Genomic DNA, 17089 nt, shown 5'->3' with positions numbered 1-17089 from the left:
TTGTGTATAAAAGTTGAGTTTTGTGAAATAAACACGAAAAAGTTTGATGTATAGTTACACTTAAACAAGGTCAAATAATATTGTCATCTACATTTGCATAGCAGATTGCTTTTGAATGGCATTAGCTAAAAGTTAAAAGGGTCTGCCTTTAGTTCGTGTTTGTTTGTTTCTTTGATGCAATATGACTTGTGACAGTCCCTTGCTGTCTGCTGGGATGAGATGAGTCTGAATCATTCCACAAAAGGCTCCCTTTTCAACAGCGCCCATAGTCCAGCCGAATCGGAGCATTGTCTGCTGCAGAGCTGCCCTATGTTCCTCTCCTGGCCCCTCTCACCTTCCTGTTGGTTCTCATCTGTCTGTTTACTCTGTCCCAGTCCAAAGGGAGCATCCATTAAATCACCTTTGAGGATGAGAACGGGACTTGACAGCTACAAACTGGAGCAAAACAATCTTTTCCCAGAGCCCCCACCTCCACCACAGCCCTACGCCTGTTCCTATCTGTCCCATATCGTCAGCGGCAGAGCCGCGAACGCTGCTGCGGGACAGAGAGCAGTTCTTGTTTACTGATGCAGACTGTATTGATGTGAGCTGATTCCATCAGGCAACACTTTTGGATGCCACACACCCCGCTGTCTTTCAATGCCTCCCTTCTACTCTTTATGTCTTTACCCACTAATGCATCCGTCATGACAAGTCCGACTGCATGATAGTCAGCAGAGCTGTTGTCTAAATGCACTGTGTATTCAAGAACGATTTATTAATTAAAGGTCCCCATGTATTTGTATCCCATGCTTTAATGATGTTATGTTCATTTGATTGTTTGTTTTTTTTTGTTTTAAAATGAAATGATGGTGAAAGTCATTAGATTACATGCAGAAAAATTAATTCCACTCTGCTTGGAGAAGAAATGTGCAGTGAAGGAATGTATTTTTCCACCCACTCAGCTATGTTTTTTTTCCCCCTCAAATAGCGGTCAGTTTGTTTTTTGTGATCAGCAGAGTGTGTGTAATCAGTTAATGAGCCCGATCACGTTTGAGGCCGCTATGCTGCAAACTGGTTGCGCTGTGCCTCTGTCCATCATGTGTGGTGGTTAGATTTCCTCTCACCACGGCAGGGAGCGATTATAACAAATGGATGAGTTCAAACCATCTGTAAGACATTTGATTAACGCCGCCGAGCCTCTGTCGGGAGAGAGGGAGCCCAGAATGGTACTTGATGTGGAATCGCGCTAATGACAGTGCCTGAGAAGTAGCCACGCTCCAGGAAAAACATCACAGAAGGAGAAATTAGAACCTCGGAGAGACAGACGAGGTTTGCAGAGAGCCGCTCCGGGTGGCCTCTGCATCCATCTCACACATGATTTGATTGGCGCTCCCAGTCATCAGCTCAGCCGCGCAGTGCAGCTGTTGAAGCTAATGTGGCATGAAACGAAACAGATGTTTCTTCTGGTGTCTTTCCTCTTCTCTTCTCCGTCTCCTCAAGATTTTGGGACTTGCACACTTGTTGTGCAGACACAGGAGTGTGTGATCCCCGGGGTTTGGGTTTAAATCCCATCTTAAACTTTGTCTTGAATCTCGATCCCGTCAGATTTTGATCAAATCCACTTTTGGGGTTTACCGCCACAACTTGAAATTCCAAAAGTTATATATGACTTAATTTTTAAGAACTCAAATTGACTCTCAAACTGCTGAAGCAAAACAAAAAAGTTCAGCAACAAAGGGAGCTTATTTTATGGAAAAGTGACGACCTTAAAACTTACAGCCTTACATTGAAAACCGAGAGGAATCGGTATGCTTCAAAGAATGATGCGGATTAGCCTTTAAACGCGTTAACCTCTTATGAACTGGTTTATTGCATGCTAACCCCAGTCCTTAACTCTTAACTATCCCAACAAAGTGTGGGAAGTCGTTGCAGGCTGTGGTTATGTAAACGAGTCCCCCCTTCATGTCAAGGGTGTTTTACCTGGAGATGGTGGTTTTACGGAGTAGCATTAACAGTTTTGTCTTTTTCAGGACACAGCGGTGGACCCCGGAGAGGACGTTGCCCTTCTCTCTGTGAGCTTTGAGGATGCTGAGGCCACCCAAGTCTTCCCAAAACTCTACCTCTCCCCCAGCATTGAACAGTAAGCACATCACATATACAAACAAATCCAAATGTTGGGACCCGAAGAGCCTTGAAATTAAACAATAAGTGCCAATCAACTAGATTCATCCTTACGTAAACTGCAATTATCAACTTTCTTTTCTCTCAATTAAAGTTTGATGGACTATAGAGTTCTGTCACTGCGTTTTAAGTAAAAAAAAAACATTGTATTATTAAACATCCACGATCAATTTTCCTATGGAACTACGATTAGAAAAAAATAAACACAAACAATTTTGATAACCGATTCATCTTTAAAGTAAATTTCAAGTGTTCAACCTCTGAAGTCTTGAGATGTCCGATGTTTCTCTTTTTTGTCACATTGACAGAACAACACATCTAAAGACATCATCATAAACTTTAACAAACCTGGGTTGACACCTTCAAAATAGTCTGGAGATGAGTCCATAATGTTAAAATTACCATATCGTCATTAGAAGAGGGGGAAATTAAAAAGTTTGTTGTGGTAACTCACAAGTGAAGAGAAGGTGCTTTTAAAGCCGCACCGGGGCCCCACTCGCTCCGCCTCCGATTTCCATGATGCTTCTGAATTTGCTGACGGATTAGTGCGAGTGTGCCGTGAATCTCCCGCCATGTTATATCATTGTGAATAATCCCATATCCCAATGTCTGTACCCATCAGTCGGTTCCTCAAAAACAAGGGAAGAACAAAAAAAACAAAAAAATTAGATGGATGACACACAGCGTCTGAGCTTAGGATGACTGGATGTCTGCAGACATCTGGGGTGTTAACAGTACAGAGTGTGTGTGTGTGTGTGTGTGTGTGTGTGTGTGTGTGTGTGTGTGTGTGTGTGTGTGTGTAGGCTTGTGTGCAATGTTTTCTGTGGGCACTGTGTGAGTGGGTACATCAGCAGTGTGCATATTCCCTTTGTTCAAATACACTTTTTTTTGTCGAGCTAGATTTAGCACGCGCATGTATTTGTGTGCTTTTGTCACTTTACATTTGTGTGTCTGTGTGTTCCGGTGAGTGTGTGTTTATATGTGTTCATGCTTGTGTTTTTTATTTATTTTTTATCCCAAATATATGTGTCTGTTTTTATGTGTCTGTGTGTATGCACCAGTATTTGAATAGGCCCTAACACAACGTATTTGTGTTTGGTGTGGATGTAGATAAGAGGATGTGCGTGTGCGTGCGCGCGTGTGTGTGTGTGTGTGTGTGTGTGTGTGTGTGTGTGTGTGTATGTGTATGTGTAAGCAAGAGACAGAGCCAGGTATGGGCCCACTCTGACCTCGGGGCCCCACAGTCTGGGCCTTCGTGCTCGGAATAATCTCAGGCTGATGTTTATTTACAAGCACACGGCCCGTCGCACAAGGTTAAGAGACCTCTGCTCCCCCCCCGCGCACACACACACACATACACACCTCGACTATTACCACTCTCCCCCTCTCCCTTCATTCCTTCTCTCTCTCTCCCATCATTCTGTCTCCTAACGTTCCTATTTCATCTCCGTCTCCCATGCTCATCTGTGGCTCCTCTCGTTTTTGTCCTCCTCACCGGTTGTCTTTATTTTTCATTTTTACACAAATCTAATCCCTCCTCCCCTTTTCATCTCATGATCTCTATTTCTCTCTCTTATTTAAGTTGCATCTTATTTCTCACATCCAGCACAAGCATTAGAGCAGGTATATGCATACACACACACACACACACACACACACACACACACACACACACACACAATCCTGCTCTCCGGTATTTTTATTTAATTTTTTATTCAAACCTTTATTTAACCAGGAGAGTCTTTTTCGAGGGAGCCCTGGCCAAAACAGGCAGCAACATAAAAACACAGTTACAGACAGAAAACAAATTAAAAGCTAAGAGACAGTGTAACAGAGTCAATTTAAGAAACATTTACATGTTTGGGAACCTGCCTGTATTTCGGATATGTAAAGCATAAAGTGTGACAGGATCCATGCAGCAACAGCAACAAAATATCCTGATGGCAGTATATGTATCTACTAACCTTGATGTTGCTCAACCTCCGAGATATATATGTATTTTTTTTAATCTTTTAACTAACGCCGTCTCCTTGAAAGCATGGAGGAGGAAGAGACGATAAAGTGTAAAGGCACAATTACAGATTGTGATTTAAAAAACAATTACAAGAAAAAAGCGTTTGCTCTTTCTTTTGTGACGGAGACGTGAAGTCGGGCCCTTGATGCAGCGATTGTTTAAGAGAGGGAGAGAGAGAGCCCTCTCCACTGCCAGTTGTGTAAGGAGAACCGACAGAAGAAGGCTAAAGGCATGTGGAAGTGGAGAGCAAGAAGCTATAGCGGATGGAGAGGGGTGGTTGCTGGCGAAGCGGGGGGGCTATAGAACAAACCCCTCATCTAAAACCCCTTTTTAAGACAAATCCCAAAAAAATGCAGAGGCTTAGCCGCGTCGAAGCCAAGCTCTCGTTCACCACCCCTCTCCTCCTGTTGCCTCTTTTGTCTTGCGAGATCTCGGCACATATGCATATTAAGGCCATGCATGAATATGCTCCGCTTACATGCCTTTGTGCACCTTTTTTGTCAGCTGTGTGGGAGTGCGTTAATTCATGACCCAGGGCGGGAAAAAAAAGAAAAAGAATGTATGTCTTCTTCACCGTTGTTTGAAAACAAACGCTTGCATGCTCGTGAGTTTGTTGTTGCGCGTGCGTTTGTGTTGCATTTACTGTGGATGTTTCTTCATTTAGAATGCGGATGCGCTCGCCCATGTCCTTGTCCCCGCTGACCCTCGTTAGTCCTCTGCCCGCCTTCTCTACGTTGGCTCCAGTGATGAGGAAGACCTCGTGTTTTGCAGCAGTCGTCCTGGACATCCTCTCTGTTTTTTGATAGACGGGGACGATCAGGGGCTCCCTGTGTTAAGCCCAAGCTTGAACGAATGTTCACAGTATCACATAATGCCAGAGTGAAATTCACATCAAGACGGCTTCGGGAATTGTTTAAATCAGCTCTCGTCTTATGAGATGGTGAAAGAAGGAGCAGCAGCGGCGGACAGCTCCAGAAATTGGCTTAGCTTTTTTGGCACCACTGGATTTCAGTGTTGGTACAGGCTGTCGTATCAACATCTATTCAGCGTCAAAACGTTCTGAGGTTCTTTATGTCTGCAATCCTTCCGTCAGTCCAACTCTTCATCAATCATTCTGCCGTTTGTCCTCCTTTTTTTTCCTTTTTTTTCTTTGAATTCATCGTTCATTTGTCCACGCATATCTGTTCTTGCTATACTGCCGTCCTGTCAATTCACTTTTTACTGTTTTTTACCATCATCGTCCCAGATTTGGAGTCCTTAGAGCTACAGAGAACTGCTATATACACAAACACACACACACACACACACACACACACACACCTTACTCACTTGATGTTGGATCAGCAGGAGGATGAGGGAGAGACAAAGGGGAACCTTTCAGAGCTTCCTCGATCACCCGGTTGGATGAATGAACCTCAATCACATTGTTTTAGAAATTACATAATAATTTAAAACACACATTAATTCGTTACTACGATCCACAAATGGTGAAGTGCGGTTTTACATGAACGGTGTGGAAAAGTAGTGGCCCAAACTCTCATTTAACTGATAACGCCGCTGTAGGGCCGATTAATCTTCAACTTTTTAATGCCGAATGACGTCATTCCAAGAATTGTATGAGCACATCTGTTGTTCAACGCAAGATTTCAAGTGGCGCTTTGGTGCAAGACTTGGTGGCTAAATTTGTTTTTCACTACTCCGTCGATTTAAATCAGCCAGCCGACGAAATTGTACGAACGTGAGTAAACTGAAAATGACTGACGTGGAGGACAGGCCAACAGCGCCGAGTGCAGCACAAGTATTCCAACATTTGAAACCGGACCAGAAGCTGCAGACATGTCACCGGGAATACATTTGGAGAGTTCTGTCCCGGTTGACTTGATGACAACCAGCTGATTTGTCCCAAATGCAACAAAAAGTTTGTCTTTACAGTGCAGCAAACAAAAGCTTTCATTTAGGCAGCGCTGGGTTTTATATCAACTATATGCAGTGTCTGTCCAAAAGGCCCCGGGGTTCTGCTCCGAGGCTCCACGAGAACGTTTGTCCGTTCATTCTCCATCCTTCCTTCCCTCCCTCCCTCGCTCCCTCATCCTTCACTGCTGTCCTGTCTACCTCACTTTTTTTTAATTCCCCTTTACCAGTTGTTAAACTCTTTGCTACTCGGTCATATCTCTCCACCCCTCCCCCCACATGTCTGTGGCCCGTCTCTCTTCTCGCCATGCTTCTCCGTTTTTTTTTTTTGGTGTGTGTTTTTTTTTCTTTCCATCACTCCCTCTCCTCTGCTGATCCCTCTGGCTGATCCTCAAAGGGAACCGAGAGAGTGAGTGGGACTTAAAAGAGAGAGAAGAGCCGCGCTCTACCCAGCGAGGTCGCTCCGCTGAAACGCAGCGAGGAAAGGAAGGAAACAAACACACAAAAAAAAAGAAAACAACAACACACGGGAGAGGAGAGCTTTTCCCTCACTCTCCTTCTCTGGTTTCCCGCACCTCTCTACTCTCCTCTTTCATCGCTCCTGAGTTGTTTGATATCTCACTTTTACTCTCCTTTCAGCAGGGGCTCGGATCTGAGGGGCTCTGAACGCAGACTCGTAAGCCCCCCTGAGCTACAAGCGTTATACCTCGATTTCTATTCCCTCTTCCTCTCTCTTTCTTGCTCTCTCCGTTACTCCTTCTTCCCCTGTCTTCAAACAGACCATCGCCGTAATGTGTTCTGCCTCACAGAGTGGCAAAGGAAGAAGAAGAAAAAAGAAAAGAAAACCTGTCGAAACACCCCGACAGACACCCACATTTTTCCCGATAATGTACAGACTGTTGCAGCAACTCTGCTCAGTCTCTTTGATGGGACTGCACCACCGCGTTTGCTTTATTTATTTATTTATTTTGTGGAAAACGATTGATTACCAGAAGTCAAATCACTGCTTCTTCTGCCGGCTTACAGATTCACCTGCTTAACATTCAGTGTTCGTTGGTTATGTAACGTTTTACAGGGCCGTCTAGAAGAAAATATACTGTGAAAGCCGTGGTGGTACGCTGCGTATAGCCGCCTGTGATTTATTCTTCTTGCTCATTTAAACTCGCTGTTAGGTGTTAAATAGATTTAGACATTTAAAGAATGTATGAATGCGAACCATCGGAGAAGGCGGCAGATTTTGTTGTCAAGCCAAATCATTTCTTTATCAGCTATTGTTGCATTGGAGGTCGTGCTATGATCAGACCGGAAAGAAGGAGAATAAAGAGAGGAAGATTTTCTTATGCAAATGAAACAGAATAGGTAGGAGACAGGTCAGTAGTAGGGTCACTAGTAAGAAGTGGGTTGGGATTTTATTGACATAGATTTAATACCAAAGAGACGAGTCCAATTAAAGATACAAATAGCTAGCAATCGGATTGCGCAGAGATGTTCAGAATACGCAGATCAAATGTATCCATCCCTGTGGAATATTTTTTTAACATAAATCTCACATAAGGCTGCCAAATATTTCTTCGGAGCTAACGTACATTAGAGTATCCAGCTGTGGCTTTCGGCAGTGCTGTCTGTACATTTTTTCATCATTTCATATTGTACATAGAACTGCTTTTGGTTTTTCACAGCAAATTCGATTAGAAAATCGTTCATTTTCTTTAGCTCTCAATTGCCACCAAGTTAACTCACACAGACAAAATTACATTCAGTACATAACAAATATAACATGATCTATAGTCTGTTTTGTGATAAATATCAGCCTATTAATAATGCCGTTAACATAATTCGAAACTAACTTTCAATTTATCTCCATGTGAGGGAATAACTGATATTGGGGGTCGGTTCCAGCCTATTTACAACCTCCAGTCTGTCTATAGATCTGTTTCATTACTATAGACAGCGCCACACCTTCCCATGAAACCGCTACACACAACACACACTGATGTCAGAGCGTTACTTGGAGAAAAAGAAACGTGGAGATTGTGTGATACAATAAATTCAAATGAAAATGCAACGCAGGGCAAGACTCGACCAATCCGGTTCGGCGACTTTGTTTTATAATAGGAAGACTCGAAGTACAGAAACCGGCATCACAGAGAGCACACAAAACCCACAACTGATCGCTCAGTAATTCAGAATGAATTTGGCTCCGTAACAATCATCAACTACACATCTACAATTTTTCTTCCGCCTTCACGCCCTTTTCTGTTTATTTGTTTGTAACCGTCTCCTCTCCTCGACCATTTTGTAACCAGACTCATCGCGCCTCTCATTCTCGCCTTTGCTTCTCGTTTACCTGATTGTGCGGTGCCCATGAGACGAGTTGGATGCATCTCTCCTTCCCCCAGAAAACCTGCTGCATGGCATAAAAGAATCGAGTGGGCACCGTCTCTGCCCCCAAACCAGATTTAAGAGCCCAGAAAAATCAACACAGAGAGACAGTTTTAGGCTGCGGTGCACTAATGTTTGTATATCTGCATTTGCCTGTAGGTGTGTGTGTGTGTGTGTGTGTGTGTGTGTGTGTGTGTGTGTGTGTGTGTGTGTGTGTGTGTGTGTGTGTGTGTGTGTGTGTGTGTGTGTGTGTGTGCGTGCACACGCCTGCCTGCCCAATGTGTGTGAGTCTGTGTGGGTGTAAAGCTTGTGTGTGTCCCTTCTCCAGGGTCTGTTGAGGTGTTTTATTGCCTTTGAAAATCTTTGCATTTTCGATCAGATGTGTTTCAAGGTTTCGCAGAACGTCTTGTCACAGTCGAGAAATTGTCCGTCTGATTAAATTAATTCACCACAAAACCCACTCGGCAGTCTTAAGGATATCAGTGCAGACACCTCTCTCTGTCTCAGCAGCTCAAAGAGCTCTGCCACTTCTTTTCTCCCCTTCCTCTTTGTCTCATTGAACACCTCTTCATTGTGTCGTTTTGTTTCTGTAAGTCCTTGTTCAGTGAGTCCTGTGGTTCCGCTTTCTTGTGAGGATGTACGTCTCCTACATATGTGGGCCGCCTTAAATCCCGAGCGTTTAGTGCGCAGCACGTGTTTGTGCTTAATATCTGTATTAAATGTTGAGGCGTTCTCTGACCAGCTTTGTTCAAAGAAGTGGTGAAAAAATTGGATATTGAAATTTTGCAAGGTTACATACCGTAAACGTATCCAGTACTGTGAGGTGCAGATGTAATACAGACACATATTCTGCTCTCAATTTAATTTTTAATTTTATTTTGTGTGTGACACCGTAAGCTCCTTGTAAGCCCTAAAAAAAACATGGTTTGAAAATTAAATATACAAAGAAATATACCGTATTTATGACTCTTAGGGTATTCTTCCTTAAGAGTTTGCAAATTTTTGTTTGACGGCAGCCCAGCAACTGCAGCTCAGCAACAACACCGTTTGCCACCTCTCTAATGATGTATTCCTATCGATTACATTTCTGCACCACCAGAAGTCTAGATGTCAAATGCGATGCAAAAGATTAACCTCTAACATTTGCTCGATGTGTGACGTTGAACAATGGACTTAATTCACTGCCTGTCTCAAACTGCATCAGCTACCAACACATTCTCACTCCCAACTCCTCAATTACGGAGGCTTGAGCAGTGGTCCTGCGTCTCAAACTATGACACTCTTAGGACCCCTCAATAGTCAGATTAGGATATCGTCAGTGACGGTATCAATTCAAATTTTGCTTTAGTCAGACTATGCTATCTTTCGGGGCAACTGCTATTATCCTAATAATCATGGCAGTGAATAAATCGAATCATTGGCCGAAAGCATGTTATATCTGATACGATAGGTGGCGCTGTTTTCATTACATCTAGTGATGATACAGCCATCTCCGCTTGACTTCTTCACTCTTCATAATGGAGAGAACCCCGCTACCTTCGGTGGTTGTCGGGGAGCTCGCGGAGAGCAAACAGGGAACTAGCAGCAGCGCTAGCTGGCTACAGCAGTGAGCTAGCGGGGACACTCACCGAAGGTAGTATCGGCTGACTTTTACGTTTGTTCGTTTCTGCCGGCCAGCTCCCGGCAGTGACAACTCGACTTCCGGGTCACGACCTGGGAGGGAGGGAGGGAGGGAGGACGGCGGCGGGATCTCGAGCATGCGCTAAAACGCATAGTCCAGTTCCCAATCCAATTCACCGTTTACATGCCGCGATGACCGAATTATCAACCGAGTCGGATCGAGTTATCCAGGGGTGTTAATCGGATTGTAGTCGGACCGCAAATACTCGAACAAAGGTGTTTACATGAAAGGGATAACACGATTTCAGTCCGATTAAGTCAGTAATTCTAATGCTTGTAACCACAGTCACCGTTAGTTTCCATTTGTTACATGCATTGTGTCTTTCCATTCTAAACTACCGACTAAGCTTTACTTAGTTTTTAGGTAAACTTGGTTGGGTTCACACAACAGAAGCACTCGCACAAGTTCAAATAAGCTGTGTTTAATAACTACATTCATCCCTGCTGTTTGGAAAGTCTGAAAAAATAACGTAAATAAAGGTAAAACCAGTTCTAACAGGACCTTTTCAGGAGTCAATGTTCACTGGGTTTCACGTCGGACACTAACAGCGGTCTCCTTGGTGAAAGTCCTGTTTTTGTTTGACGAGTTGGGTTGAGAACAAGTTCCACTTGTTGCACTATTGTACAATTTTGACTGTACTGGTAATCCTGTGCATCACGTAAATATATTTAGTTCAAAGGGTTAGTAACCCAGTCATATACAGTGGTAGCAGTATAAAGTACAACGTTCTGAGGGTCACACGACCAGTAGCAACCACACTGATGTCCAAACGTATCGACTGTTGTGTTTTCCCTGTTGCCCAACCTTATCATAATGTACAAGTCAGACTGTAATGGTTGCAGCCTTGATTAATCCTATTGATTTGGCTTCATCCAAATGGAGGACGAATAGAGGATCCGAGACATTATCCGGCACCGTAGGCTGGTCCCCTGACAACCGAGAGAGTACGGACTCCCACTGCCACAGGCCACGGGCGCTTTGTCCAGTCCCAAAGGAAGAACAGGTCGTTATGTGGTCCACCCAGTCAACAAGCGGAGTCATACACGGGCCTCTGAGGAACCCCCTCCCCCCACGGCTTTAGGAGACGCAGAAGGCAATCAAAATGGAAATGTCTCTCCTTTGAAACCATATTTGAATCTCCAAACAGTTCTTCTTGGCCTCATCTTTCACTTTGGTAATGAATCATGTCTGCCCTCTTTTCCAATTGAGCCTTTATCTGCTCTCACGCTGTCACTGCACAGTGTCATACACACACACACACATGTACAAAACCACACACAAATAAACAAACTGAGCTTCGTCACCATCCACCTGAGTCACGGAGGATAATCTCTTTGGTTGATGAAGTCACAGGCAGCCCTGTCGCTGTAGTGTGTGTGTGTGTTTGTTTACTGGCGTGCATGTCCCACTGTCTACTGTAAATATGTCATACAGTGGGTCGCATTGCTCAGAGAGGCTGTGTTAGGCAGCATGTCTGCATGGTGACTCCGGTCTGTGTGGGTAGTGTCGAGAGCAATGTCACCAGTGGAGACTGAAGCGAGGACTCTTCAGGGTGCCACTCAGAAAATAAAACACCATTATGTCTGGATTGCGAGCCCACCCACAGGAAGCTCAGTTTAAAGCAATTTAAAAGCTCATACTGGTCTGAGAACATTGTGTATTATTATAGGTGCCGTACAATTTCAGGAACATGTTACCTATTGTTTCCTTTAGATTTTGAAACTAGGATATGAATATGCTATTCATATCATAGCGGCGCACTCAGACTCCGAACAGTCACTGTCAATCCTTTTCTAAACAACATGTTACAGAGAGCATATCACCGTGCTGAGTGATCTCCCAGCACTCTGTCTGGTTTACGGGGAGAACTGTCTTTAATGTTGTCTTTCTCAAGCGGGAGAAAATAACCTTGATGATGTTGTCAAGATTACATCAGCTTGTGGTGGGAGACTTCAAGTTATTAAAGCGTGTAAGATCTGTCGGGTGTTTTAGGTTTAAACACGCACACACAAAAGAGCTGACTTTATCGGCAGAATACAAAGAGGTTACAACGCAGACGTTTAAATCAGTTTGTGTTCTGTGTCGCAGACACAACTTAAATGAGCACGCTAACCAGCTAGCACCTACCATTAACACCTGGTGAGGCAAAAGATAGACACATAGCGTCTGCAAGTCGGTCCAGTAATACAGCCAAGTTGCGTGGATATTTTGGTAGTTTGGACTAAATGAAGCCAGCGACGCCCACAGGCCGACACCCCACGTGACGGTTATAAGATAGCAGTCTTGTTTTGATCGGCTCTCAGAGTCTCACCACTTTGGTTGAATTTTCCATATTATTGCCAGGCTGTAAGTTAGTAATTATTTTACTGACGACTGTAAATTCCGTATATTGTATGAACCCAGCAGGAGAGGTGAAATGTTTAAAATTGTGGCGCATGCTGACAGATAACACAAGTGCTCTTGCGCTACAAATGGGGAATGTTAAATTACCAGTGTCGAACAAAAACAAAAGGCCTTTGGGTGCATTATGGGGAGCGTAAGCATTTCTTTAGAGCCTGACCCACATAGGAGGACTAAAAGTGACGATATCTTCTCCCCAGCTGCATTCATTTTTATCGTTGTTTTTACCTCCCTCCCCTTATTTGCACACATGTATGCTCATTGGTTGTGACAATCCCGTGTCATCTTTGTGGATTGTCATAACTCCTGAAATATAGAATACTGGTCTGCATATATTTCCTTAAGCTGCATAACTTAACGTATACTGCCTAATTTAATTCTCACCCTCAGCTTGACCTTGAGATAAGTGCAGCTTCTTAAATGTGGATTCTCCCTTATGGCACCGAAGTGTATCGTGCAGTAAAACAGTGGCTCGTGTTTGAGGAGCATAACTCTTCCGTCAGCATTTTTCATCTGAGGTTGTCGGGTCTGTTCAAGTTGGAGAATGAAAACTTTACTTTCGATTATGTTTTTAAACTAGCTAGTGGGTTGGATTTCTCCAGTGTTGGAAGTGAGCTTCAGAAAAATTATCTTTACTTTGAAATATAGAAAATAACAGGACTATCAATTTGATTGTGAAGCACCATTTTCTACTTCCTAGTGAGTAGAGACAATTATTGGTACCAGCCCTGGCGACCATGTGACCCTCGCCTTACACATATGTTGACTCTGAGGCTGTCGGCCTCACAACACGCTGACAATGATGAAATTGAATTTATTTAACTTGGTTTTACTTCAATTGAACACACGAAAGTACACGTTTTATGCAAGTCTTATGCCAAGTACTGCATTGAAACCTAGTTTGAAAAAGACTTTAATTCCAGCTGTTTTATCGCCCTGTGCTTTTTATAAGGTCTGATTACATGTTCCGCTGTAACAATGGTTTTGGTTTCCTAAATTAGCCTAACAAACGTTTTAACTGCTTTAAAGCTTTAAATCATTTAAAGTTTTTTTTTTAAAGTTTTAGTAATGTTTTTTTACTCTTCATTTTTAGCCATAATTGCAAAGTCTCTTTATGCTCACTTAAGTATTTAAGTTTTCATTTTGTGGAAAATAAAAGCATGGTCTCCTCACAGCACTGACAGGCAAAATGGATGGATAGAAATGAACTGAATGGGTTTTAATTGGGTCTATATGTGGACCTTTGCTTGATGTGTCAGGTAAATGGATCTGCACTCCTACACTGGACCAGTAAGGGACTAGTGTGTTAGGACTACGTAGTTCTTTTGTAAGATTCTAGCACAAGAGGTTGTGTCATGTCAGCCTCCATTCAATTAAGTGTTCAACAGGCGAAACCATTGAAATCCAAAAAAGCTGCACATTCTGTTCAACTGCCTGCCATTAATACACACATGAGTGACGAACACACCACCACACCACCACCATGCCTCTGTCTGCATTTCCATCTGAATGATATGGAGCTATTCTTAGACCTGTGGGAGGATAGATGGGCATCATTTAGATTCTCATTTTCAAAGACTGCTCTCCTCGTTGCTGCGAGCCATTTTCAATCGGCCATTTGTTGGTGCATGGCAACATGCACAAGCTAATGCTAATTATGTGCACAAAGCATACTGTAAGTGGTGGCTTTGGAGTTTTGGAGAAAAGGATTTTGACAAAGAAAGTGGATTCATGACAGTCTGTATGGCATCCCTGTGAATAAGACCGTATTAATATTCAGTTGAGTATCATTTTTGCAAAAAACAGAACCTGGACCGGGGATTTGTAGTAAAAGTTGTTATTGCATTTGAACCTTTAGCCAATTTGCGTGAATCCAAACTCATCCGTCCATATGTGTTCCAGATGAGCAGCTCATAAGAATCCAGCTGTTTTTGTAGTCGGAGCAGGACAACACCTTCTTTAGTTATTCTGAATGCACCTCCTATGCCAGTCAAGGCTATGAGTCCAGTCCCTGTTGACCTTTTCCTGAACTCTGTGGCGACGTCAGTTCCCCGTGAACATTTGTGGTGTTTGGTAATGATGACGAGTGGAGCGCATGATGATGTGCTCCACCTCCCTCTTCACTACTCCCACAACTTTTCTTTGGAATTTTCTAAATTGTGCAACCCTCATAACTTCGGTGTCAGTCACTGCCTTTCAGCTTTTAAACATGAAAAAAAAGTGAAAAACATGTTCATACACCATATATATTGTTATAATATACAACAGAAAACATGGTAATGCACAATGAAAACATCATAATACACAATGGAACACATTGTCTTACACAATGGAAAACATTGTAATACACCATGAACAACACTGTCATAGACCACTGCAAAAAAGGCCAGGGTGTGGATGATGCCGAGCTGTGGACTTGCTGTTAGTCTGCTCTTTAGACTTGAATGGAGGTCAAGCAGCTTATAACTGTGGAAAAATACCTTTTGGCTCTCTGCCAAACCTTCATGAATCTTTTAGAAAATAACTAGGATTCAGGCAATATCTGCATAACCTAAAGCACACCTTCAGCTGCAGATGCTGGCCCCAGAATAGAATGTAGAAAACAATATTTTTTTTATTTCACAAATAAAAATAATTTAATATTAGCATTTGTACATAAATAAGTAGCTTATAGTGTTCAGCATACTGCATATGTTCCTCCCCACAGCTGTGAAGAGGCATCTGATAATCACGCTGGTTCTTGCTTTTAGTTATTTAAAGAGCTCCTTTTCATTTTTATTAAATATTAAATATTTAAGATTATAATTAATATGATTTAGTTTGACAACTGTACTAATCATTAGGAGCAACCAATTGCTTTCATGCCAACACATTTCTAATTCTGTTTTTGTATAAATGCTCATACAGCTCAACTGTTGAGATTAGTTTCTGCACTAATCTTTGGTAATTTCTTCATAACATTACAAAATGAAGGTTTTTGCACACCATGTCTGTATATATGTTTTTCTGTTTCTTTTACTTTGTGTAGGTCCAAATAAATTAAACCTGTTCTGAAAAACTATAATGATGGCGCAACATTTCTGAGTCAGCGTGTAAATCAGATTTACACAATGAAATGTCGCATTTATTTTAAAACATGCAACAATTTCAGATGGAAAATACAAACTTGGTGTGCAAAGGTCTTTAGATTCCGATCTTGCTTTCTATCCTTGAATCCATAAATCTGTATCTTTCTGAACTTTAAAATGTAATAACATGTGTTTGAGGTCAGCACTGCTAGCTATATGGAATGCTTGCCACATTATACTGTAAAATTATGAATATGCTGTGTTAGGATATATAGTAGTCGGGTGTATTAAGGATGTGACTTTGTGGAGTGGGCCGGTGAGAATCACCTGTTTCTAAACGTAAGCAAGACCAGAGAGATGGTGGTCAACTTTAGGAGAGAGGCGACAGCTCCTAGACCTCTGACTGTTCCGGGAGAGGACGTGGACATGGTGGAGGAGTACAAGTACCTGGGTGTCTCCATCGACAGCCGACTGAACTGGAAGGCCAACATCGACGCTGCCTACAAGAAGGGGATGAGTCGACTCTTTTTCCTGAGGAGACTTCGATCCTTTAATGTGTGCAGCAAGATGCTGGAGATGTTCTACCGGTCGGTTGTGGCCAGCGTCTTGCACTTCGCCATCGTCTGCTGGGGGAGCAGCATTGGAGGCAGTGACACCAACAAACTTAACAAACTGGTTAAGAAAGCCGGCTCCATCATCGGCTGCAAGCAGGAGCATTTGGAACAGGTGGTGGAGAGAAGAATGCTGAAGAAACTATTGTCCAAATTGGACAACCTGGACCACCCTGTCCACCAGCTCCTGCAGGGTCAGCAGAGCACTTTCTCAAAAAGACTCATCACGCTCCGCTGTCACAAGGACATTCTTGCCCACTGCAATTAGACAAATCACCTCTGGCCAGATCATCTGTGGACTAATTTTCATCTTTACACAGTTATGGTTGTATTCTTTTGTGTGTGTGTGTGTGTGTGTGTGTGTGTGTGTGTGTGTGTGTATATATATATATATATATATATATATATATATATATATATATATTATATATTATATATATTATATTATATTACATATTATATATTTTGCACACTGTTTACATTTAATTTAATTTCCCTAATTTACTGCAGTTATTGTATTTACTGCAGCTATTTGGATTCATTGTTTATTTACTGCAGTTATTTGTATTCAGTGTGTGTGTGCATATATATATATATATATATATATATATATATATATATATATATATTATTTTGTGTGTTTAGTTTATTACATTTGGTGTCTGTAAAGTGTGTGGCGCTGCTACTTTGACAACAAATTTCCACTTGGGGATTAATAAAGTATTTATCTATAAGGATATAAGGTTGTCACAACATAAATATGAGTGGCCGCTGCTTTAAAATGTAAAATGAAGTGGCGCGGAATAGTTTGTAAAAAGGTTTTCAGCATTTTAAATATAGTGAGTCAACTTGACTCCGT

The 17089-nt window shown here is 42.4% G+C and overlaps 1 protein-coding gene across 1 annotated transcript in view; it reads left to right on the top strand.

Annotated features, from left to right (window-relative positions):
* babam2 (BRISC and BRCA1 A complex member 2) overlaps nucleotides 1-17089 on the top strand; it is a 78094-nt gene that overhangs the window by 47098 nt on the left and 13907 nt on the right. The window contains exon 7 of the mRNA XM_068580465.1: nucleotides 2013-2122. Within this exon, the coding sequence (XP_068436566.1) occupies nucleotides 2013-2122 (110 nt within the window). The remainder of the gene's footprint in view (nucleotides 1-2012; nucleotides 2123-17089) is intronic.

The sequence above is a fragment of the Clinocottus analis genome, unplaced genomic scaffold (genome assembly GCF_023055335.1).
Source record: "Clinocottus analis isolate CAN_PGR_092001 unplaced genomic scaffold, fCliAna1.0.p SCAF_17, whole genome shotgun sequence".
NCBI lineage: Eukaryota > Metazoa > Chordata > Actinopteri > Perciformes > Cottidae > Clinocottus > Clinocottus analis.
This window is presented reverse-complemented; position numbering and strand designations above follow the sequence as displayed.